This window comes from Rhinolophus sinicus, chromosome 3 (genome assembly GCF_057876585.1).
Source record: "Rhinolophus sinicus isolate RSI-liver-muscle chromosome 3, RSI-T2T, whole genome shotgun sequence".
Classification (NCBI taxonomy): Eukaryota; Metazoa; Chordata; class Mammalia; order Chiroptera; family Rhinolophidae; genus Rhinolophus; species Rhinolophus sinicus.
This window is the reverse complement of record NC_142503.1, coordinates 158,358,819-158,385,579: the sequence shown is the minus strand read 5'-3', so window position 1 is coordinate 158,385,579 and position 26,761 is coordinate 158,358,819. Positions and strand designations below refer to the sequence as shown.

Genomic DNA, 26,761 nt, shown 5'->3' with positions numbered 1-26,761 from the left:
AATTCACATACTATAAAACTCACCCTTATAAAGTGTACAATTCAGTGGTTTTTAGTATATTCACGAGCAACCGTCACTACTGTGTAATTCCAAAACGGTTTTATCACCCCAAATAAAAACTCTATATTCATTAGCAGCCATTCCCTATTTCCCCCTCCCCTAGCTCCTGGCAACCACTAATCTTACTTTCTGTCTCTATAATTTGCCTACTCTGGACATTTCATATAAATGGAATCTTACAATATGTGGCCTTTTGTGTCTGGCTTTTTTCATGTACCATATTGTTTTCAAGATTCACCAATGTTGTAGCATGAATCAGAAAAAGGAAATGTTGGAGCATTTCCTTTTTATGGCTTAATAATATTCCATTGTATATATTATCTATTTTTGCTTTTGTTGCTTGCACTTCAGGCATCACATCTAAGAAACCATCGCTAACCACAAGGTCATGAAGATGTACACCTGTGTATTCATTGTATGGAATATTACTCATGTAATACAATGAAATTCGCCCATTTATCCTTTGATGGATATTTATGTTGTTTCTGTCTTTTGGCTGTTACGAATAATGCCTCTATGAACATTAATGTACAAGTTTTTTGTGTGAGCATATGTTTTCAATACACTTGGATATACATCTAGGTGTGGAATTGCTGGGTCATATGGTAATTTTATGTTTATCTTCTTGAGGAACTATGAAACTATACACAGCAGTGACACCATTTTACATTCCTACCAGCCATAGAGGAGGGTTCCAGTTTCTCCATATCCTTGCCAACACTTGCTATTGTCTGTCTTTTTTATTGTCACTTCCTTAGGTGTGAAATGGTGTCTTATTGTGGTTTTGATTTGCATTTTCCTAAAGGCTAATAATGTTGAACATCTCTTCATGTGCTTGTCGGCCATTTGTATATCTTCTTTGAAGAAATATCTATTCAAACCACTTTTAAGTTGGGTTATTTGTCTTTCTGTTGTTGAGTTGTAAGAGTAGTTTTATACTGCGGACACTAGAGCCTTATCAGACATCATATGATTCACAAATATTTTCTTCCATTCTGTAAGTTGTCTTTTCACTTTCTTGGTAGTGCCCTTTGATGCACAAAAGTTTTTAATTTTGATGAAGTTCAACTTACTATTTCTACTTTGGTTGCTTGCATTTAAGGTATCATATCTAAGAAACCATTGCTAAGCACAAGGTCATGAAGATTTATAGCTATATTTTCTTCTAAGAGTTTTGGTACTTAAATTTAGGTTTTTGATGGATTTTTACTTAATTTTTATATATGTTGTGAAATAGAGGTGCAACTTCGTATAGGGACATATCCTTTGTCCCAGCACCATTTGTTTAAAGGACTATTCTTTTCCCATTGACTTGTTTTGGCACCCTTGCTGAAAATCAGTTCACTATAAATGTATGGGTTTATTTTGGACCCTCAATTCTATTTCCTTGATCTTATGTCTATTCTTTTGCCCATATTGCACTATGGTGATTACTGTAGATTTGTAGTAAGTTTTAAAATCAAGAAGTGTGATTCCACTAACTTTGTTCTTTTTCAAGATTGTTTTGACTATGTCCCTTCATTTCCCTGTGAATGTTAGGATCGTCTTGTACGTTTCTACAATAAGGCCAGCTGGGATTTTGATAGGAATTGCATTGAATCTGTGGATCAATTGGGGAGTATTGTCATCTTAACAGTATTAAGTCTTCTACTCCATGAACACAGAATATCTTTCCATTTATTTGGAACTTCTTTCTTTTACAATGTTTTGTAGTTTTCAGTGCACAGATATTGTACTTTTGTTAAATTTATTCGTAAGTATTTTATTCTTTTTAATGCTATTGTAAAGGATTAAAATTTTTTTTTTTAATTTTCAGATGTTCATTGCTAGTGTATAGAAATACAATTGATTTTTGTATGTTGATCTTGGGTCCTACAATCTTGCTGATGTTGTTTATTAGTTCTAATAGATTGTTTCTGGGTTCTTTAAGATTTTGTATATATAAGATTATGTCATCTGTGATTAGAGATAGTTTTATTTTTTTCTTTGCAATCTGATTTGGGTGACTTTTATTTCTTTTTCTTGCCTAATTGCTTTGGCTAGAACCTCCAGTACAATGATGAATTATTAGCTATACATTGACAGACTATACTGATTATGTGCACATACGCTCAGAATTTTGCTCATAGCAGTAATAGGTGAAATGATGCTAGCTGGCAGGAACTTAGGGTATAAATGATGAACATAGATCCTTTAGGATCAGTGTAAGTTGATGTAACACTGGGCCTGTTTTTTATTGAATCTTCTCAATTGTGGGAAAAGTGGGGTCAATCTTGCAACTCATAAAAATCACATTGAAGAGTAAAGCATTATTATCATTGTTACTATTACTAGAGGGACCAGGCCCTAGCTCAAGGAAAAAACATATTAAAAAATTATATGTTCATCAAGGTTTTGTTGGGCTTTCCATTTAAGAGAAAAATGACATGTGGTTTCCAACTGAGCCTTTTGAGTTACTCGACCCATTCAAATATGATGAAGGCTCAGGCTGGGAATCAGATGCAAACCTTGGTGATCAATACCAAATCCAGTTCCTCTCTATTCATTTGGTATTTTAAAAACTCTTGGACAAATCCTGCTCCTGTTTTCTAGAATTTGGAGACAGCTAGTCAATCACAGACGACTGGATTACCTGAACGAACATCTTTAAAGGCCATGTGGAAGTTTCAAAGGTTAGTGATGAAACATCTGCCCCACTTTGGAGAAACAGGGTGGAGCAAATGGCTCAAGTATGTGCTGAGGGTCCTTTTCATTTCCTCCCTAAACACATTGTCCTCCCTGGTCTCAGAACTTCTCTGGCCCTAGAAACGTGGGCTTGCTAAGAATCCCTAGCCAGACAGTGAACTATAGGTAGATGACATTCAGGATTTTTGGTTGTGCCAGTCTCTCTTTTGGCCCCATTGTGACATTTCAACTTCCCCTCCAACATCAGAAAGCCCTATTGTGTTGTAAGCCTGGGTTTGGAAATGGTAGCAAGTTAAAACAGTCTATATTTCAAAGAAAAACTTTCAAACTATTAAATTTAACTAACAGGTTCAGTGGGAACCTTACAATATTGACCCTGCACATTGTAAAAATGTACTGCTTACAATAAAAAAAAAGATGGTTTAGCACTTGTTTACAATACAGCATGAGGTATTGTCAGCCCTTGTATAGAAATTAACCAGGATCGTTAGTTAATTAACACCTCACCTTAAAATTGGTCTCGCCTTGCATATTAGGTGCTGATATTTCTTGATGGATGATGAAGAGATTGCGAGCAAAGGTCATGAGGACCCCCTGGAGATCCTCACCGATTGTTCTGTTAATGATATCCAAACAAATGAGTTTACCAACATTTCCCCCCACATGCTTAAAAACAATCACCCTTTCATTTGTGCCTGTCTGGTGATGGAATTTAATGAGTATTTTCAATCTCACAAGGTGGCAATCTTCAGGGAGATATGAAGGATGAGGCTTCATTTTAACTTGTCAACAAAAAGGATTTGTGCAATAAATATTTTTTATTAATCAACTTAGCAGAATATAGGAATGGGTTCAGTCATTCCTAGCAAAAGGCTACCACTGAGCTAGGACAGTAGTATTAGCTCATTTAAAAAATTGTTTAAGTTAGTGTAAGAGAATTGTTGCTAAGCATACTTCATGCCTAACAATTTCCTTGTCCACATCTGCCCCTCAGTATTGTTGTCTATTTCATGTATTCAAGTGATTCCTGCTACTTATGAGTGCAACCCATCCACATTCAGAGGAGAAGGTGCCCGATTCATGGTCAGCAATCTTTATAAAGCTGAACACACATTCTAAGTATTTCGCAGATGACTTACAAGCCATCCTGTAGAATTGTACTGTGGTCAGTGAACATTCCCAAACAACTAGGTCATTGCAAGTTTTTAAATTTAGGAACAAAACTCCAGGGTGTTTTTTTCTAGCTATTTTTCAAACTTTCTTTATTCGAGGCAAAGAAAAGATTAAATGAATGGGTTAATTTTTTAAAAAATTGTTCTGTCCTGAGGGGTTGAACCTAAAGAGCTAGCTGCCCCTTAAGGCAGCTGCGGAAAACGTTGGGATTACTTCTTTCCTAGTGTTACTTGTAAAATAAGTCACCTGAGAGTCTAAGGCTTAGACCTTTTGGAATGGCTGCCCTCCGATCTGATTGGGCTTTCCCTTGGGTCAGGGCAGGAGTAGACAGTTTCCCAGGCCCCAAGACACTGAGACCAGAGCTCTTTGTCCTGCCACTGACTTTGTGACTCGGGGGGAAGTTACTTAACCTCTCTGGGTCTCCATTTCTTTATTTCTGAAATGAAGGAATTGGACTAGATCGGTGCTTCCAAACTTTTTGAGTTACGTTTCCCAAATCCAAGGACTGCCCACCCCACCCCTTATAGCTACTGAACATTAGTATCTCTTCTTTTAAGAGAATAAATAACAGCCAAAGGCAACTTCAGAGTCAATCATTTAAAGAAGGGATTTGTATCTTATTGCCGCAGGGTCAGAACGCATCAGACCCTGGCTGCTTCTAAAACAGCAGATTCCTGGGCTCTACCCCAGATCAACAAAATCAGAATCTTTGGGTTTGGGATCCAGGAATGTGTAGTTTCCCCAAACGACTCCCCGTCCCCATGATTCTTATTTATACTAAAGATTGCAACCCATACTTCAAATAAATTATAGGTGTGTGCGCGCATGTGTGTGTACAATGCAGGGGTCCACATAAGGATTCGTGTCTTTTTCGCCATCCCTCCTCAACATCTTGAAGGGCACGCGCCCCTTCCAGCCTCACACCCCATGCATCAGGGTTTGTCTAGTTCCGGTACCAGCCCAGCTTGCCCTTTGCAGTGTACCTTTCATGCCAGGCAGTGCTGGTAACGTGAAGTTCATGTCTTTGTTCTGATTTCTAGTTCTTGTACTTAACTAACACACTGTCTGAATTCCTGAGCTCAGAAGTACACTTGGGCCTTGAACCTCACCTGCTTAATTAGAGGCATAACTCTGGAAAATACAAATTTCTTATTCCCTACCTTGCCAACTTCAAATCCAGTTGAGTGCTTGGTCCTCCCAGGCCTAGTAACTGCCTGGTGGCCTATGTCCTGCCACAGCCTTGGCATCCAAGTGACAAATTTGGAGGGAGTGAAATAGGAAATACTTCATCTCTGGTGTTCTGGTTACTGGTAAGCTCCTGCTCCCCTTTCCTGGCTTGTCAGCAGGTAACATGCTAAGTCATATTTACTTGTTTACTTACTGAGCGTGCCTCTCACCCCCATGGCAGCTTCATGAGGGCAGGGACTTGTCTTGTGGTTCATTACCGTCCTCGTATGCCCAACCCCTAGAACTGTGTCTGGCACAGTTGGCTAAATGCTTTTGGATTTTATTCATAGGTCTGGGTAGGGCAGGGAGGGGAGTGGAAGGATAGAATAAGACTGGGAAGCAAAGGGCAGCTTCTCTCCTGCACATGTGCCGGGGAGCCTGTGGCTCCACCATCATCCTGGATGTGAATATCTGGGTGGATAACATGAGTGTGTGCTTGTTGCGATGTTATGGACTGAGGTCTCATTGCTGTTGCTATCACGGCAGTATAGCAGAAGGGTGGGGACGAGACCCTAAAATGAATAGTGAAGGGGCTCTTTTAATGTGACCCAGTAAGATTTGTATGTTTAGAGGGACCTTGGGGAAAGGCTGGGACTGGAGGGGAGGCTCCAACAGCGCGCTTCTCCTCCTCCCAGGTGGTCAGAGCATTTAAGACCGTAAGTACTAGATTAAATTGTAGCCACATTCTAGCTCCAAAGGGGGAAGAAACCAAAACGTCTCATAAATTCAAAGGAATTGATGAGGGTGAATCCACTGCACGGATAACGGTCCGTTATAACTGACAACGCTTTGGTGAAACGAAGGACTGCACTTTGCATAGGGAGCCGACACCTGTCCTGGGCGCTTCTTTGCCTGTTTTCCTGTGTACCTCTTGGGACCAGTGTCGAGGAGACTGAGCAAGTGGGGAGAAACAGAGGCTGTTCAGGAACATCTATGCTAATGGAGGAACTGGCTCTTACTCGGTCAATTTTCTATGAGACCAGATCTTACTGTGTGTGCAAGTTTCGATCCGAGGCCATGCCATCTATGACGTCTATCTTTCTTAGAAGGAAGAGAGATATGGGATTACTCAAAGGCACCAAATCACCATATTCCAAGGTGTGAAATAAGACACAAGTCAAGATGGTGGCTATATAGTTCTGAGTCTTAGATGAGGAGACAACATTGCTAGCTCCCCAAAACACCCTGGAGAGAAATCGGCAGGACACAGGGAAGCATAGAAAAGCCTCCTGGGCAGGACTCTTCTCAGCAGACACGTATCTTGAGAAGACTGCATTAGGGCCAAAATTGGGTCTGAGGAGGGGCTACAAACCCTGCCTTTTTGGGCAACACCTTGTCAAAGTCACCGGAACACGTTTCCAAGCATGCCAGCTTCCCTTCCCCTTCACACCATCCGAGCTGGCTCATCGTCAGCCGGGTTGGTTGTGCCTTGTATGTGTGTGTGTTTGAGTGTACTACGTTGTTGAAACTAGCCTCTTACTCATCAATTTGGATAATTAATTATACTTATGAACCCCAGCTGACACATCTAAAGTCATTTTATGAAATACTTGAAGATCTAAATAAAATAAGATAGGCTTCCAATAAATCAGCATGCTGGTTAAAGTGTATGAGAGGCATCATTCTTGTTAGTGGTTATAGTCTATTTTCTCAGCTTATTACCTCTCATAGACACACTTTATACTCACAACATTCCCAACCTGTCTCTCTTCAGGTGTTCATATAATATAAAAACAGTTCCTTGTCTGTCCTATAAAATTTAAACGGGGAGAAGAGAAATAGCATATTATGTTGGAAACAAAGAAAACGTACCACACTAAGACCACTCAGACGGATTTGTATTGAAATCAAGAACTACGTGCAAATATTGTAAGAAGCACATTTGGAAAAGCTGTCTCCAGACTATGGAGTAAATATGTTCTAGGACAGTGTTTTTTTTTAAATTGCAATATAATTTACATACAACGCTGTATAAGTTGAAGGTGTACAACATGTTGATTTGATATATTTACATATTATAATACGATGACCACTGTCCCTTAGCTATGACCTCTAGCATGTCACATAATTATGACTCTGTAGTGATAAGAACACATGAGATCTAGTCTTTGAGCAGTTGTGAAGTATATAATCCAGTGTTGCATTAGATCTCCAGAACTTAGTCTTCTTCTAGGTGAACGTTTGTGCCCTTAGACAGTATATCTCCAGTTCTCGCCTCTCCCCGTGCCCCTTGTAACCACCATTCTATGGGTTTGGCTTTTTGATTCCACATATAAATGACATCATAGAATATTCGTCTTTATCTGGCTTATCCCATTTAGCATAATGTGCTCAAGGTCTATCCATGTTGTCGCAAATGGCAGGACTTCCTTCTTTCTCACGGCTGAATAATATTCCCTTGTACATGTGTACACCACAGCTTCCTTACCTAGTCATCCCTCGTTGGACACTTAGGTTGCTTCCATATCTTGGCTATTTTGAATAATGCTGCAGTGAACGTGGAGGTACAGATATCTCTTTGAGATGGTGATTTTGTTTCCTTTGGACTCATACCCAGAAGTGAAATTGCTGGATCATATTGCTGGTAGTTGTAGTTTTAATTTTTTGAGGCACCTCCATGCTTTTTGCCACAGTGGCTGCACCAACTTACAATCCCACCAACAGTGCGCGAGTTTCCCTTTTCTCCACAACCGCAACAACACCTGTTACCTCGTGGCTAGGACAAGGTGTTCTTAGAAGTCAGATCCTCAAAATACCTGCATCAGAATCTTCTGGTGTGCGTGTTAAAAAGGCATTTGCACGGGCAGCATCCACGCTCAGGAACACTGGGAGCGAATCTGCCTTTTAGCTCAATTCCTAATAAGCGATTCTCGTGCACATCAAAATTTGAAAACCACTGTTCTAAGAGCAATGGGTAAAAAAACAGAGAGAAGCAATTTGTTGTGTGGAAAATAATTTGTACTTCAATGGAAAACTGTGTGTTGTCTGTGGCATACCCTATTTCTTTGATTCTATGGGAGATATTTTTACAGCTCTGTAAGTTGAGGTGACTGAGAGACAACAAATTCTGTCCAGTCTGGTAGAGGTTCAGTTGATTTTCCTTTCCTGCTCCCCTGCGGCAAAACCAGTTTTGTGTCTAGTTGCATATTCATTTCAAAATTCCTGATCTATAAAGATGTCCAATTTTTTTGGATTCTTTTTGGTATTGGTTATAACATCTGCCTAATTCTTCTCTGTTAAATAAAATCTTTATCATGGGTTTAATTTTGTATCTGTATGAGAGGCATGATTTTATTTTATTTTGTTGTTGTTGAAAATTATCTTTTAACAGTTTTCTCCAAATAAATAAGAGTTAACACTGGAGTTGTACGATAGTGGAAATGGCTGCCCCATGAAGTTGTGAACTTCTCATCTCTGGAAATACAAAGAGAATATGACGTTTTGGGGATTTGGTAAAAGATATTACATGCTAGAATTGTGACTGCCTGCTAAGTCCCCCTTGTATCAGGAAATCGGGGCATTAGCACAGATAGTGCTCTCTGCACATTAGAATCATCTGAGTAATTTACAATACATAATGCCTGGGTTCCACCTCCAGAAACACTGATTTATTAGTTATTATTTAATAGTTGGTCTGGAGTGGGCCCTGGGTACAGTGCCATATTGGAACCCGAGGCAAAGGAAACAATTAGTACATTTTAATATAAAATGTTGATATTTTGCTCATCATGGATTTTCTGCATGAGTTTTTGTTTTTAGCACATTGCATTACAATATTATTTGTCTTTATTACTAATGGTTGTGTGTGCATGCGCGCTCCCTTAAATTTTGTGCTCTGAGTAAGTGCCTCACTTCCCTCACCGTAATCCCAGCCCTGCCCCGGCCGATGCACTTTGTAAAGCTCCTCACTCAGCTCATTCTAACAGGCAGCCAGGGCCGAGAACCACTGATTAGTTCATCGGTCTGGTGTCTTACATTCTATACTGTGCTGTCCTGCACGGTAGCCCCTTGCCACACGGGGTGACGGAGAACTGGAAATATCAGCAGTCGAAATCGAGATGTGCTATAACTTTCAAAGACTTAGTACAAACAAAGTAAATTATCTCAATAACTGTATACTCATTACATGTTGAAATGATAATATTAGTTTTCTGTTTGGGGAGCATTCTTTTCTTGATACTGATTTCTGAATCAGTCAGGTGGGAGAAGTTCTGCTGCAGTAATTAAAAAAAAAAAAGCAAACAATTCTTAGTTGTTTATAACAACCAACATGTGGTTCATGCTTATGCTCCATTTCCCACGTGGGTTGGCATGGGTCTCCGGTCACTGTTGGTGACACTCAGGGACCCAGGGGGAAGGCGGCTCCATCTCAATGTGCTTCCATGATTTCCAAGGCCGGAAAAGGATATGGCAACTCAGGAAGTGGCTCTTAAAAGTTTCGACAGAGAAAGGACATCTAGCACTTTTGTTCATATCTCACTGGCCGAACCAAGTTACTTGGCTACACCAGGCTGCAGAGAGAGGGCCGAGTGTGTTTGTGTTATGTGCCTGGAAGGAGGAGAATCGGAATATTTTGAACGGCACTAATGATTGCCAGCATGGCAATATCCTCGCCTGAGGAAACGATTGCTGGCGGGTGTGGAGCGATTTAGGATCATGGCACACTGCCTACGTATGTGTGAGACCAGCCCTGCCCCACGCTGTCACAGGCTGTAAACATGACACTTCCCTCCATATGGCTTTCATTGCAACTTCATTTCATTAGGAAATCAGTGGGGGTATTTTGTAGCATTACAGAGATACCAGGAATGGGACCCACTAAGTTGCTTACAAGCTCAGCAACGCTTCCTTCCAATATGTAGCAAGGAAAAATAAACTCATAGGGTGATCTCATTTCCCTTTTTGTTTCTCCCTGAGATGTTGGACAAGAAACATCATTTAAAATTCTGTGATAATAATGGGAAGAAAAACATAATGTTCAGAATAATGACTTTTTAGGACTCTCCTTTTGGTAGCACTGACAATGCTGTATTGTTAATATTGCTTTCTTTTCTAGAAAGAACACCCACATTAAATTTGAGCAAGAATGGGAGCAGGTAGCAGAGGTGACCCTGGTCTTCCTTTTAGATGCAGCATAACTCAAGGAGGCTATAAAAGTTTAGAGAAGTTAATTGTTAAGCATAGCTTTTTTTTTTTTTTTTTGTCCTTTTGCAAGGTAGAGATAGTCATGGGGGGGTATGGACAAGTTTGTGCTTCTTTAGCTGAGGAATACGTTAGGGGGAACTAGGTAGAATATTTTATTTGAAATGGTTCCCAGGATTCTTGGATTGGGTTGGTGATAATATTTTAGAATATACAGGGCCCTTGGGGAGGAAAAGGTGTGTAGAGGACAGCTTGGTGTAAGAAAAAGAATCATGTTTGACTTTATGGACAATTACGGATTCAAATGTCAGTTCCACAGAATGCCTGGCTGTGTGATTTGGGGAAGTGCTTAACCTCTTTGAGCCTAATCTCCTCAGTGTGATGTGTAGAAATAATGGCTTCTTACAGGAGAGATAAGATTAAAGAGATAATGAAGTAATAGGGCCAGTGTATAATAGGTGCTCTGTAAATGCTGGGTCATCTACCTGCCTCTCTGAGACAGGCAATTAAGAAAATAAGGGCACAGCTCTGACCAGGGAAGGACCCTGGGGTCTGAAAACATGAGAACCCATGTTTGGAAAACCAGAGCGAGGATGCTATTGAAGAATTTCCAAATTTTCCAAGTAGTCACACGACTCCTTTCGCTCACCTCAGGTTTTTAGGGCTCCATTTCTTCTTCTATCTTTCTTTCTTCTTGTACTTCTGTTTATTATTTGCTCTTTTTCTTTCTGTTTATCCCCTCCTTCTCATTTTAAAAAATGGATTCTTCTAGTCTCTGGATTTTATCCTCTCTCTTCTTCTGTTATTTTGTTCTTTTCATATTGTTCTATCACTCCATTGCCCCCAATCCATATTTCTCTTTCTCTCCCATTTCATCTCTCATCCTTTATAAGTTGTTCAGCACATGTGCCCTGGAGGCAGAGCTGCGTCTTCAGTGCCTCTCTGACCCTTTCTGTAGTTCTTCTCACCCTCAACGGAACTCCTTCCCCTGTACCGTCCACTGTTTCCCCTGGGCCATGGGAGTCTGTTTCCCCCACTCAAATTTGTTCTTGGAAGTGAATCTGATCAACTCAGAACCACGAAGGTATAAATAACTTATAAAATTTGGTGCCTTATTTTTCCCAGGAGTACTAGAACTTCAATCAAGTAGAAAGCCTTTAGTCAAATAAATAAATCTCTAATAATAATTTCAGGCAATAGAAAGTTATGGCGTATGTTTTCTTTTAGGCAGGAGACTTCCCCTGCCACATATGCCTATTCATAGAGCTTGTTCTGCTTTGATATTTTAGAAGAAAAGAAAATAAATAGATTCAGATAAAGCTGAGTTAGGTTTAGCCACCTTCTGGTACATGGAAGTGTTTCAGTCTAGTCGGTTTGGGGCTAAAAACTACTTAATTCCAAAGGGATTGTGTTGAGCAGATGCAACAATTAATTTCAGGTAAATCAGTTCAGTCTGGCTTTTCTCATTCTTTCTATATTTTACCAATTTTAATGTAATTTGCAAGGGAATATGAGCTGCATTATACATGTTTGCAAACAGCACAAACCAATCTAACCAAAGGGCCTTATGCACCCTGAACAGTGAGTGCCCTGCAGTGTGGTGGAGATTGCCAAGTGTCAGGCAGGCCATTCTACTCACTCTTGGCCTTGTGCCTAAGCTAAGGTCTATATGCTTTTTAGGGGCCTCTGAAAAGATTTGACCCCTGAAAAACTGTATTCTCAAGTATAAAAAATAAAACTTGATAAATGTAGCCCTAAATGTCTGCAAATCGAAACACTCAATCAATTGGTTATTGCCCAATTCTATGTCATTATCCATAAATTTCACTTTATGTGACAGGTGAATATATGTTAATGTGTTTGATGTGATGTGGAAATGGGTCTTCCACAAGTGCAAGCGTATGGGTCAGTCAGGTCTTAGAATAGTCATCAGCGTCAGAGATTTGAAAATCTGAATCGAAGTACAAAAACATGAAACTTTCTCAGCGTAACATGAGTCTCTAGGCACCATATGGAGGTTCTAGTCTAGGCAGGAGATATTACAGCCGGCTTGCTCCCATCTAGCTCCATTAAGGATGAAGCAGCTGGGCAGGGGCCATCCATATCACTGGACATAGACCAAAAATAGGGAACACTTTTAAAAATCAGAACTCTTTCTCGAAAGAAACCACTAAATGGAAGTAGAAGAAAGCTATGGACTGAATTGTGTGTGTCTCCCAAATACATGTGTTGGAGCCCTAACCCCGCTGTGACTGTATTGGAACTAGGGCTTTTAAGGAGGTGATGAGGGGTAAATGAGGTCATCAGGTGAAGCCCTGTTCCGATAGAACTGGTGTCCTTAGGTTACAGACCCCCCAGAGCTCGCCCTATCCCTTGCCACGTTAGGACACAATGAGAAGGTGGCCCTCTGCAAGCCAGGAAGAGAGTCCTCACTAGGAACCGACTTAGCCAGCACCTTCTCCTTGGACTTTCCAGTCTCCAGAACTGTGAGAAATAAATCTCTGTGTTTAAGCTACCTCGTCTGTGGTGTTTGTTATGGCAGCCTGAGCTGACTAAGACAGAGGATCGTAACGGATAAGCAACTTTGGGTGGGGTCAGGGAGCTAAGGGCATGCTTCAGGATCCAGAGATGGCCCCCCAATTCCTCCTAAGTCTGATGAGCGATAGGGCTTTTGCTTTACCAAGGTGGGTGTACAATTGGGGGATAGAGTTGAATGTCCCAGGACCAAGCTGCTTTTCTAACCTTCCCCAAGCGGTGCTTATTATCCTTCTTCTAAATACATGTCAAACTAATGTGTAACGCGTATGTTTGAAGGGGCCTCAAATTATTAGCTGCCTAGATTGCCCACAGGCTTATATATGGTCCAACCTTGACCCACTGTGACCTCTGTACCTGAATGTCATAGCCAATGCCATGGGCCTTGCACATCTGGAGGAAAACGTAGTGGAAAACCAGTGAGAGATTGTTGTGTCTCAGCTGGGTGCTCATCACTGCGTAGCGATGGGTGGCCTGTGACTGGAAAAGACCACAACCGAATGTAAGACTCTTCACAACATATTTAAACAAACTTTTGATTTTAGAATAGTTGTAAATTGACAGAAAAGCTGCAAAGCTAATACAGAAATACAGAGAGTTCCTGTATACTCCATATCTAGTTCCCCTATAGTTAACATCGTACATTTCTGTGGTACGCTTGTCACACTTAAGGAACCAAATTGCTACATTACTATTAAGTCTATACTATGTTTCCATTTCACTAGTTATCCCCTAAGTTCCCCCCTTTTTCTTTACCAGGATCCCATCCAATGTACCGCACTGTATTTAGTTGTTGTGTCTCCTTAGGTTCTTCTGGGCTGTAACAGTGTTTCACTTTCCTTGTTTTTGATGATCTTGACAGTTTTGAGGAGTACTGATCAGCTATTTTATAAAATGTCCCTCAACTTGGCTTTGTCTGATGTTTTTCTCACGATTAGACTGGGGTAATGTGTTTTTGAGAGGAGGGCAACCTCGGTAAACTGCCATTTTCATCACCTTGTATCAAGGGTACATGTATCAACACGAGTGATGAGCCCAGTCTCGATCTCTTGGCTACGGTGGTTTTTGCCAGGTTTCTTGCTGTAAAGATACTTCTCCCCGTTTCTATACTGTACCCGTTGGAAGCAAGTCACAAACTGTAGTCCAACTCCTCGAGAGGATCAATGTTAGAATTTTTATTCCAACTGCTTTCGTTGTTTGGGAAACACCTGTTCTTTTTCTTGCTTGCCTATCAGTGAGAGCTACCCCAAAGAGATTGGTTGCAGTAGGCCTAACGTATTTCAATTATAATATTTCCTAAAAACGTTTCAAATTTAATATGTACGAAAGAAAGTACTGGATCCTGCAAGTTTTGTAGTATGTCTTGTAAGATGTGATATTTGCTTTTGCCAACCAGCCATGTTTGTCCTTGGATAACTGGAAATTTGGAGAATGGCATATAGGGTCATGGCCAACCTGCAGGCATAGAAACTGAAGGTGCCTGGCCCAGATTTTGAACTTTGGGGACCCGCAGGTGCTGGGCAACCAGGAATAGGAGAAGAAAGGGAAGTGCTGTTGGATCATAAGACCTGACATTATCATGACATTTCAGGTTCTCTCTCCATTTCTGAGATCACCGTGCCGTGCTCCTGCCTTCACAATCAAGGCCCAGATGCCTGAGCTTTTGTATATGGAAGTAAACTGTAAATACTCTGGAATTCCATTGTGATTACTGAGCATGTAATTGCATGGTAATTACCATGAATTCACAAGATAATTCCAAGGTTATTTTTGTCTTCTAAACTTGTCTTATGCTGCCATAGTGTATAAACTAGCAAACCCACGATCAGGCCCTAGTCAGTAAGGGAGAGAGGTAGGCAGGCATCTAGTAGCAGGGTCCAGCTCAGTGCTCTGTATCTTGGCTCCAAACCATGGAGAAGAGCGTACTGTCCAGTATTACTTGACAGCAAGTAAGGACAGGCTATCCTGAGGTTTCTTCCTCTCTATAGAGACAGATTGCAATTTCCCCTCCTCCCAGACCTCAGCTTGTGATTCATAAGGAATCTGTGATTCATAAGGCAACTTACTTAACTTTGCATAGCCTCAGTTTCCTAATCTGTAAAATGGGTATGATAGCCCCGGTCTTCTTTATTTCTTGAGGTTATCATGGAGATCAAGTACACTCATGTCTGTTTAAAGTATAAAATATTATACAAACAGATAACATCATTTTTAAAAGGTTGACTTGTATAATCTACTCTTCAGATGCTATGAAGTCCATTTAGATTTGCCAAGGACATCACAATCTAAATGGATTTCATAGCATCAGAAGACTCCTCCATGATCATCTGGCCTGTTCAGTGCTCACTACACTCTTGACCTAGCTCAGAGCAGATTAGAAGCCAGTAGACAATGGCAGTATGCCTGGAAACGACCTCACCATGCAGGGAGTTGAATCCTCCCTTGGAAGAAGAGCTCTCTGTGGCCTCAACCAGAGACTTCTCAGGAATGAGCTTAAGCTCTCTTCTGGGGCTGGATCATTGATTCTCAGCCAAGTGCAAGGCACGTTGATACTACAATGGTCAGACACTGGCTTTAAAGCCTGACAGACTTGGACGTAAATCCTGGCTTCCACACTTGCTTGCTGAATGACCTTCCACAGGTTTCTTAATATCTCTTAACGTCAGTCTTCTTATCTTAAAACAAGCATAATAACAGTACCTGCCTAATATATTGGGTTGTCTAAAGATTCACCTAAAGCACTTCATTAAAGTACCTGGCATGGAGTCAAGACTCGATACATTTTGGATGTAACTATCATATTATTCTATGCATTATAGTTATCTGCTGGCCTGTGTGTGCCCTTTAATAAACTTGGAGGTCTTTGCTACTCATCCTTATATCCTCTGGGCTTCGTAGAGTATCTGGCACAAAGCAGTTATTTAGTAAAAACTTGCTGAATTAACTTCTAGGTGATTTTTGCTGAAAGTATTAACTGATAGGTGGTGGCTGATGAGGACTTAGGATGTAACCTGTCACAACAATATTACTCCTTTCTGAAAGATGCTACAAGAAAAAGCCCTTTCGATGGAAGGCTATGGTATGGAGGGATGGGCCCTTCCTGTGTTCCCTTACAGCACATTCCGCCCCCACGCCAGCACCCCACTGTACATGAAGCGGCCTGGGCCAGGCTTGGGACAGAGCTCCATTCTGTAAGGCCCATAAAATCAAATCTCTCAAGAGGCCTTGGGAATCACTTAGCCCTCCCTTATTCTACAAACGAGGAAACTGAGGCAGAGGGAGGATCAGAATTCACGACCCTTGGCTTCCAGACCAGTGCTCTTCACTCCGAATTCCCACTGACCACATTGGGAATGTGTGGGAATTCCAGAGGTTAGCCTTTTCTAGTAAAACAAGAGGGGGAAAAAAATAGAAGACAAAATATTACCGGTAGACGTCTAGTTTTATTAAACTACCTTTCTAAATCACAAGCTAACAAGAATGCTTCAAGCCAAATAAAAGAAGCTCGAAATACTCCTTTTCACTGGAGAATATAATTTTGCTTCAGCCACAATTTAAATTGATTTAGTTCTGAGCACCAGCACTCGAAGTGTGGAGCATATTCTATTTTCGCCATGATACTTGTTGTGACAGTGATGCATTTCAGTTGACATAGTTGAAATCCTTATGTAATAAATCTCTGCCTGAAAATTAATCATGTTTATAATATTCTGAGAATTAATAACACCCATTGCTCAAATCATTAACTTAAAAAAGGAGCTTCCAAAATCTGTTCTCGGCAGTAGAGGGACCACAAATAAATGAATGTTTGATAAAATAATCCAAGTAGCAGTTTAACAAGCGTAAACTTGAATGTGGTTGCAATAACACAGAACTATTGTTTAAGGGTTGGCAGAGGCTGATGAGGTTCTTATTTCAGTTACGAAGCAGGCATCCACATGCATAATGAACTGCTCTCTGAATTATTAATGTGTTGCTTATTTAGCCTCATCTGTCTAGAAGATAATGTATCCTAACTCTAATGAGTGATTGGTTTTGTACATAATTACAGTAGCAGCAGTAGTGGGGGAACTGTGTGCCTTGAAAGAAGGAGTTCTAAAAATAAAGTCATCACATAAACTTCGTTGCTGTTGCATTCTATCAAAATCAAACCCGAAGCATTTGAGAATTCATAATAAATTACAGGAGACAGAATCATTATTAACGTAATTTAACACAAAAGGTTTTACTTAATCATTCATTACAGATCATGTGCTGTTAAAAATGCTTATAAATGACTTGGGTTGTTTTAAGATGTTGGCGAAGACGGTGACTTTTGGCCCCTACGCCACTGTGGTTTGGAGGGGCCACAGAGAGAGAGGAGGAGGAAAAATGGGTAGAAATGGATAACGATTTAGGCCCATCCTGACAGAATGTGACTTAGAAGTTTAAGAGTTGTTGGGTGCCTCCTTTTCATTTCTAAAACATGCGTGTCTGGGACTCCTCCGATGTAGTTTCTGCCTTCCAGTGGTTATTTGTGGAGGACGTTGGAAGCCCATGCACCTGGGGTAAATGGGTCTAAATGACAGTTCTTTGTCACCTGTTTCTGACATGGGACAACAGCTCTTCTTAGAGTCCAGACAAGTTTTTGCTTTCCCCCTGCACAGCATATTGTTTAAAGGAATAGGCCCAAATGAAGCATTTTACAGGCGTTAGTTCTGGATGCACTCTCATTATCATTGCGGTTTCATCTGTTTGGTTCCTTTTTCTTCAGTCTTCAAAGGGGGCTGTCAACTGACTGATCGTAAACCTGACGGCATCCCAGTCTGTTCGCACTTGTTCAGGAAGCTTCAGGTTGGTTGTAAATTGTACTGTGTGTGCAAGTGTGTACGCTTCCTTTCAAAATCGCCTATCACATGTGCACGCGTGTATGGGAGCATGTGCGTGCACGCACACGCACAGTGGTGCCAGGAGAACATCCATTTATCTTCCTAAAACCAAAAGCACTTTCAGTTTTTCCCTACATCAGGAAACCTGCACAGCTTTTCTTCGGTGATTGTAGAGACATTTGAATTATTGAAGATCATAATGCTTTCCCCTTGAGTGCAGGCAATTCCTAAAAGTGTTTAAGACTCTTGATCACAGGAGAATTCCCGTATGTTGCCTGTAGCTAGGATTGAAACCTATAGGCAAGATGGGGAAAATGGGAGAGTGCTTCTAATTATAAGTACAACTTCTGCTTACGGCCTTCTGAAGCAACATGCTTAAATGCAGCAAATTGTCTTTGGAAGTCTCGTATTGAATACTAACTCAGCTTCCAGCTTTCTTTTAGAAATGGCATGGAGTTAGGTTTGCTAAGCCAGAAGGGCTCCCACTTTTCTGCTGTCCCTCCCTCTAGCATTGAACTTAGGTTCCTATAGGTCCCTTTGGTGAGGATGGAGGCCACAGATGGGGTCCGATCTGGGAGATTCTCAGCAAGGTCCTGGGACCTAATTAAAGTGGGTCTGCTCCCCCCCCCCCCCCACTCCAACTCTATTTCTCAAGAAGCAAAGAGATGAAGGGGATTTCTGTGAGCCAGGATACCTCACAGGACAAGTGGATTGAGGAGGAACAGGCCACTGCCTGAGTCTCCCAAGACCATGTCCAGGCTGCCTACCCAAATGTACTCTGAGTTCCAGCCAAGGAAGGTGCGTGTGGGGACCCTGGGCAGAGTCAAACTAGGGTTCTTTAAATCCAGAGGCATTTTTTGGACCCAAAGAGGTTCAGCAGAGAGCCAGGAGATACTGCTTGGAAAAGGTACCTCTAGGGCACCAGTGTGGGGTCCTGTTAACCAGTGGAATTCCTCTTTTACCTGGTTGATATATTTGGATCTCAAGTAGAGCTTCCCTTTTAGAAAGGGTATGAAGCCCACCGTGGCACCAGGCAGAAGAAAGCTTCTGGCAGCTGTCAGAGCAGCTATGGCCAGAGAGCCCCACCCCTCTCACATCCCACCTACATGAGGGGCCCTCTACCTTCGTTCTCCTTCCGCATGACCGACCTAGCCCACTGTTACCCGGGGTTCTGAGGTTGGTAAACCTCAGCCACCCTAGTGATGGGCTAGAGAGGCGATGGGAGATGGGGGCTGCGGGCAGAGGCGGTTCATGAGGGGCCTCAGGAGCTCCGCCCGGGAAGTTGGGTTTTCCTGCAGATGACAGGAGCCATTTCAAACTCAGAAGCAGGGGAGCGACATGCTCAGGTTTGTGTTTCACCTTGACCACCTTGACTGCATGTTCGTTTAGGCTGAAGGAGAGCTAGGAGGCAGGGAATCTTAGTGAGAGGCTATTACAATACCAGGGTGAGACGATGAAAGCCGAAACTAAGGCGCTGTCTTCAAGGAGGGAGAGGAGGGGTCGGACTTGAGGCATTTCACGTAGTAGCTTGCATCAACGTGAGCTGGCTGCTGACTGGATGTGGGCGTAGGGGGTGTCCGATCAGCCTCTGGCCTGACCCACCAAAAGGAAGTATAGGGAAGGGGGACGACGCATGCAGTTTTGGATAGTTTGACCCTGAGCACTCGATGGAGAAGTTCTGTACAATATTGGGTCCAGGAGTCTGAAGCTCAACAACAACAACAAAATATGGGTTTAGTCAGCAGTTGCTGGTAATTGAAGCAGTGGGTGTGGATGTGCTTGCCCAGGGAAGTGAGTTGAGAAGAGAACCGAGGGGAACACCAAAGAGATGCACCCCAGAAAACGCCACGCTCTCTCAGGCTTCCACCTCGGCCTTCCTCTTCTGGGAATGCCCTCTCCCCTTTCTTCTGACCAGTGCATTCATATGTCAGAAACCCATTTCGAGGAGGCTAAGTGACTTGCCTGAGGTTCTTTCCTCCCTCTACTCAACGAGTCTGGCATGTCCCCAGAATCAGTATGTGGCGGCTGAGTGTGGCTGAACCCCAGGGAGAATCAGAAAGCTTCTGGCGCTTACCGGCACTGACAGGGCTGCGAGCTGGCTCATTTTCTTCTCTTTCTTGGGAACAAAGCAGGGCACCTTAAGGGTGCTGAACCTGCAATCCAGATGGCCGTCGGTCAGGTATAAGGTGAGCTGAGTCAGGGCCAGCTGGTCACTGTAGGAGACGTCGAGGCCTGTTGCCCACACCTGTAAAACGAGCCATAGAAGTGCAGGTGAGGTTGTGGGCCCAACCACCCTGACCAGCCCAAACCACACCAGACCCTACTGAACGAGTGAACATGTGACTTCACGGTGTGGATGGTGTTGCTTCTGTTTCTGTTTTATTCAATGAGGGATGGAGCCTCCAGTCCGCCTGTAATCAGAAGTTTCAAGGTGCTTGTGGGAAGTTATACAAGTGAGAACTCCTGGCTAAGATAATCTAATGGAGATACTCAGTTCCAAAAGGCTCCTGTGGACTTCGGTTTTTCTGCTTGTGGTTTGCCGTTTCTGAGATGGTCAGTGCAATGTTTTCTACTGAGAAACGAGACTGGACAGAAATTTCAGGGGGTGGGAAACTGAAAGGGAGCAGAGGGGGAAAAGTGAGTCAGTATGAGAAACAGGCATTTTGCCCTGATTTCAGAAAGAGCAGTGCTGGGCTCTCAGGGAATTTTAATATATTGCTGACGGGAAACTTACAGTTGACATGTAAGTCTTAGCTGCAGCACCGTTTTACTATGAGGGTGGGTGCAGGAATGCACGATGTCACAATATCCTCAACTGGGAAACAGTGACACCACCCAAGCTGCATCACAGGGTTATTGGAAGAATACAACGAGGCAATAAGAATTAAAATGCTTTGAAGTAGACATACGTAAACTATGAGTTCCTGTAAGCTACTAGAGAACTGAGTGATGTCCAGTAATTCCTTCGGCGGATACTCACTGAGCATCTACTGTGTGTTAAACCGGCTAAAGTGGGTCACGTGTTCCCCCTCCCCTGTCCTATGGGTGGCGTGCACCCCTAATTGCCCTTGTTGCCCCCCACCCCACACTGACTCCAGAAGCACCCCAGAATCCTCCTCAGTGCAATGCTCAAGTCCTATTATTGTTAGTCACCAGTGTCAAAGGTTCATATAAGCACAGGTCCTGCCATCAAGAGGGGGAAGACAGAGACATACGTATTCAATTAATCACAACACAGTGCAATGCATGATATAATAAAGGGATGGGACAAAGTATTACTGAAGCAGAAAGAAAGGAAAGGCTGAATTTGTCCAGTGGAGTCAGGGCTGCATCATGGAGCAGGTGACCTTTGAGCTTTGACCAGCAACACAAACAGGACTGGCTCCTCGGTTCAAGGACCTACAATGTGCCAGGTGTATCACAAACATCTCAGATCTTTATAACGGCCTAAACAATAGCAATCCATGTCATAGATGAGGACACAGAGGTTCAGAGAGGTACCCAAGTCCACACAGATAGGAAGTGGTGGTGCTGGGATTTCACTCCAGTCCGCCCTCTTCCCATTTCTTGCTGGACGAGGCGGCCCTGATCTTGACCCAGCCAATCCTTACCCTGCACCACTTTCTCAGTCAAATTAAAAGCTAAAGTTGCCGAGGATCAAAACATGTTCTTGTTTAATATAATCCACGCCATGGAAATGTCTTGTGGAGAAAACATGAAGTATTGTATTTCTGGAGTATGCTGTAATTAGCAGTAATGCATTTTCACTGTAGGAAGTTGGAAACGAACACATTTTCATGAAGACTTGATTAAACATTTTTTTCCTCTTAGAAGGCCTACATGTGCCCCACACATCAACGCGGTATGTTAAAATACATAATACATCTGCCCTAGAGTGGACTCCTCTCAAACAAATCTAGCAGTGAGTGACTTGAGTAAGCATTGAATGTAAATGGCATCATTATAAGGATATTAAGAGGTCAAGCTGTCAAGGCCCCTTGCTAAACTGAAGCTAATTTCAGGAGTCATATTCGCACAGTAATACCCTTTTATAATAGCAAATAAATCACATTTGCAACAATTGTTAAAAACTAACTGCCAAGTATCTGTTGCAGTGGTAAATATCCTATTTGTCAACTTAAATATTTCCTGCTGCACGGCATAAAATGCAAATCAGACGGGGACAGCTCCTTTCCCTTAATACGAGAGAATGAACGTGCTGCTCTTGCATGTCTGGCATTTTTTCTACAACGTCTGTTTTGGTGTTTCAGGGTCCTCGATCAAAGGGAAATGTATATAACCAACATGATTAAAGTCTATGTCACTATTAATGTTTTAGTGATAAGGATTTTAAGGGGAAGGCCGTACCATATAGAGGAAAGAGCGAGAACCGAGGAGTTGGAAGGCCTGAATCGGGCCCTCAGAAACCGTGTAAACTCGAACCACTGTTCTAACTCCCTTCATCTCAGTATCCATAAGTGTAAGAGGAGCAACTGATGGTACTTACCATATGGGATTTTGAAAACAAAATGAAGTAAATGCACGTAAAATTGTCTTACACATAATAAAGTTCAATACAAATGTTATTTATGATTATTGAAAAAAAAAGATATTTCCTTTAAGAGGAGTAGGGTCTTAGGACACATTTTCAGTTGCCTGTCTAGCTATTAGATTGCACCATTTAGTAACTGGTTTGTTTCCCTGTTCAGAACCATGGTATTTCGATCTAACGACAACTGAATCCAGTAGATGGTTAGGTTTGGGCAAGGTTGGTATTACTCTGTCTCTATTTTAACCCCTGATGGTGCTGCGATCAAAATGTGGCTTCTGGGTTTTGCCTAAGATCGTAGAACACAGGCCAGAACTCTGGTCTTGTCGAGCCAACCACTTCTGCTCCCCTAGGCTTTCCTAACCCCTTGGTCCTCAAAAGAAATAGAACAAATTTCTTTCAGCCTTTTTCTCAGTAGCAGGCTTGCCTGAATTGCTGAGATAATTGTTCTGCTCTCCATCTGGTGGTGTCATTGAAGACACTGCCTGAGGCCTGCTTGTTTTGTGTACGGGGGTCCTGTCTCCCCCTAGACTGTCATCCCTTTAGGGGAAGCTGCCTAGTCTTTGTCTTCCCTCCCACCCAGTGTCTGGAGCAGGGCTCTGCCTGCAGCACCTCTGATGCCTCACTGTGAGCTCCTCGGCAACTTTCAGGACAGGGTCTGTGGCGGGCGGGGGGGGGGGGGGGGGCTCCAGAAGCTGGTTTCAGATTCAAATGCAGCAAATATTCACTGAGCATCTATCTCCTGGGTGCCAGCCCCATGCTATCTCAGTTAATCCTAGTCTTGATTCTGGCCTTCAATGGTAACCTGAGAACCTAGCCTCTCTTTGCACTGGATACGCCCATCACCCGTTAGAGGAGTGATGACGGCAGCCTGTACACAGGCCCTGTGCATGGGGAGCGGGGCAAGTGGATGGAGTCTGAAATGTTTAGGAGGTGGCTTTGAGATGACTTGCAAGACTGTATGACTAGCTTGACAGGTTAATTGATTAGATGTGAGGTTGAGACGATAACATCACTGCAGGTGAGAGCCGGAAAGACCCTTAAAAATCATCTCATACAATCAGTTTACTTTATAAATGGAGCGACTCTGGTAGGAGACGCAAAGTGGTTTGCCCTAGGTTACGGAGCCAGGTATCAAAGGTGTGGGATGAGAAACCAAGGTGCTCCCAGTCATAAATCACTTGTTGATAGTTGTTTGACTGATTGATGATATTCAAAACTCACTTTGTTAAAAATGACTACAACACTAGAGAGATTTACATCAACACCTTCAGAAGCACAAGCAACATAAAAATATTCATCTCAGCATTACCTGTAATGCTGAAAAATTGCAGCTGCCCAACATTTGGGCATTGATTAAGAAGATTATGATTCATCCAAGTCACAGGATAGTCTATGCTATTGTCACTAAAGATAATGACTGTGAATAACTTTTGATGATGTAGGAAGATGTACAAAACAACAAGAGAAGGATATAAAGTCGTATGGGCAATATGACTTCAACTTTGCAAAAATAATATTTTGCATAGAAAAGACTAGATGAGCATATAATGAAATGTTAACAGTTATTGTTAATATTACCAGAAATATGGTCAGTGCAATTATGTGGATTTTCATGTATGTTCTAGATCTGCACTAATATTATCTCCACTGTATGGAGCACTTGCAATGCAGCTGGTCCAAATGAGATGTGCTGTAAATGTAAAATACACACTAGATTTTGAAGGCAAAGGAGGTAAAACGAATGTGAAATATCTCATTAATATTATTTTATATTGATTACGCATTGAATGATAATATTTTAGTTACACTGGATTAAATAATACACATTATTTATATTACATTCATCTATTTTTCGGTTACATTTTTAAGCAAAGCTACTAGAAAATTTAAAATGTCACCTGGGGCTTAACATTTGTGGCATAGGAAGTCTGACAAGTTTGCGAACTTATTGCAACAATGTTGCTAACCTTTTTTGATATCAGAGGGATTATTCATTATGAATTTGTACCAACTGGACAAACAGTTAACTAAGTTTACTATTTGGAAGTGCTGAAAAGTCTGTGAAAAAGTTGGACGACCTGAACTTTTCACCAGCAATTCATGGCTCTTGCATCATGTCAATGCACCAGCTCACAGGGCACTGTCTGTGAGGGAGTTTTTATCTAGTAAACAAATAACTGTATTGGAACACCCTCCCTAGTCACCTGATCTGGCCCCCAATGACTTCTTTCTTTACCTGAAGATAAAGGAAATATTGAAAGAAAGACATTTTGATGACATTCAGGACATAAAGGGTAATACGATGACAGCTCTGATGGCCATTCCAGAACAAGAGTTCCAAAATTGCTTTGAAGAGTGGACTAGGCCCTGGCGTCGGTGCAAAGCTTCCCAAGGGGAGTACTTTGAAGGTGACCATAGTGATATCCACCAATGAGGGATATAGCTCTTTTTCTAGAACGAGTTTACGAACTTAATTGTCAGACCTTGTACATTCTGTTTCTATTAGAGTGGTTGCATAAAAGTCAATTGCAGCTTCAGCAAGGGGCAGGGCCAGTAGGGATGGGATGGGAAGTAGTGCTGCAGAGGCCCAGCCCTCCAGTGCCCTAAGCAGTCCTGTGCTGGATATAGCGCTCACTGCAGCTGCCTTGGGAGACCTGGGGTGGAGGGGGCACAACACAGAGCAGAAGGCACAAGCAAGCAACTTATCTTGGAACAAGCATGTGAAAACCAGAAGACAGAGTCAGGCAAGCTGGCCCAGAATTGTTCTGTTCCCAGGGTCTGGGCCCCGTTTGAGCTGCAAGCTTTGAGATTTTTAAAAGCTAATAGCATGCTTCTGTGTGGGGAGGTGTGGGAAACAGACAGATGGAGACGGCCTGCCCACCCCTGCTGCTTCTGCCTCTTTCCCGTGGCAGGCAGGATGGATGGGTGGCAGAGCGTGCAGATGTGGGCAGATGTGCTCAGGCCCTATATTCTGTGACTGTCTCCAAGTGCAAATAAAGTTCTATAGCAAAGACTTGGGTGTTGCCCAACTCTCTTATGGGCATCAGGGTAGGTATGGGATGGAGAGACTAATTTATAGATCAAATAACATTCATTGAAGACTCATAGAATTTCAGAGCTTTAAGAATCCACAGATGTTTTAGAGAACCATCTTTAGGTTTCCTCCTTCTCTTTCTCTTCCTCCTTCTTCCCTCCTTCTCCTCTTTCTCTTCTTTCTCCGCCTTCCTTCCTCTTCCTCCTTTTTTTTTTTTTTTTTTTTTTTTTGGCAAGGAGAAGAACCAAACCTCCCTAAGGATAAACGACTTGCTCAAGCCCCCAGCTCTCGGTACCAGGGTCTGAGACACATAGCTGCGATCCTCGGCAAGTCACCGCTTTGGATCACACTTTCCTCAACTAAACACTGGGGCTAATAGTCCTGGTGGACCTTCCCTCAGTTGCCTCCGGATGCATCTGTGAGGCTAACTGGGAATTGTGAAGATGTCTCATTCATGGAAAACTTTTGAAAGACATATATCCTCAAACAAAGGCAACTGAGAGATGCCACGCTGAGAATTCACCCATCACAGACACGGCATCAGAGTGCAGAGTGTGCTACCCAGCCCACCCTCCTCAGCAGCCCGTCTTGGCTGAGGGCAGTGTGCGACAAATGCCCCACTAGACCCCTTGAGTCTTTCCGGAGCAAGATCAAGCCCTCAGTCAGACCCATGGGTCCCCGCAACTATGACTAAGATGTGGAGGCCAGGCCACCTGCCCAGCTCCTCTGCTGGCTGGGCAATGCAGCCATGGGTAGGCCGAGGCTCCCTCTGTCCTTAGCGGTTTGGCTGCATACACAGCCATGGGCCTGTTTGCTACTGACAATGGCGGAGGCCAGGAATCCATGAGAAAGTGTTGAGTAGAGGACTGACATGATCTAACTTATATTTTTAAAGGGTTTTCCTGGTTGTGGTGAGCTGACGAGACCGTGATGGGTCAAGGATGGAAACAGGAAGGCCAGTGAGGAGGCTCTTGCTGCAGTCTGGGCGAGACATGAAGGTGACAGGAAAGACGTGGTAATGCAGAGGGCTGAGACATGGTGGTGGCAAGTGGCTTCGCTGGAATGGGAACAACATGGGGCTACAGGACCCCCCAGGGAGAGCTGGCCTGGCCCTTCACTGGCTGTGTGGTGTGCACTTCCTTTTCCTCTCTGGGCCTCAGTGTCCTTGTCTATTCACACAGACCTGCCTGTGATGGTCTCTATCTCAGAGGGCTGTTGTGAGGATCAGCGAGACGCAGTGTGTGACTAGTGTTGGGGGGTCTGGCAGACACAGGCCTGTTTGGACCCTGACTCCTTCCCTGTAACTGTCAGGAGCAGAGGCTGGGGCAGGCGTAACAGCTCCCTTGCTTGGCTCTTGACTTTGGTATTCTTGCCACAGTCTGGGGGCACATGTACCTCTTCTCAGATGCTGTTTAAAAACAGGCTCCAGAATCCTGGCTATCGTACAGAGAACGTCCTTTCTTAGGCAGCTACTTTGGCCATTGC

The 26,761-nt window shown here is 42.8% G+C and overlaps 1 protein-coding gene across 2 annotated transcripts in view; it reads right to left on the bottom strand.

Moving 5' to 3' along the window:
* IQCH (IQ motif containing H) overlaps positions 1-26,761 on the bottom strand; it is a 188,267-nt gene that overhangs the window by 1,097 nt on the left and 160,409 nt on the right. For both annotated transcript variants that reach the window (XM_074327525.2, XM_088797317.1), the window contains 4 exons: positions 19,765-19,935; positions 13,180-13,302; positions 6,834-6,895; positions 3,253-3,361 (listed from right to left, as the gene is read on the bottom strand). In XM_074327525.2, the coding sequence (XP_074183626.1) occupies positions 3,253-3,361; positions 6,834-6,895; positions 13,180-13,302; positions 19,765-19,935 (465 nt within the window). The remainder of the gene's footprint in view (positions 1-3,252; positions 3,362-6,833; positions 6,896-13,179; positions 13,303-19,764; positions 19,936-26,761) is intronic.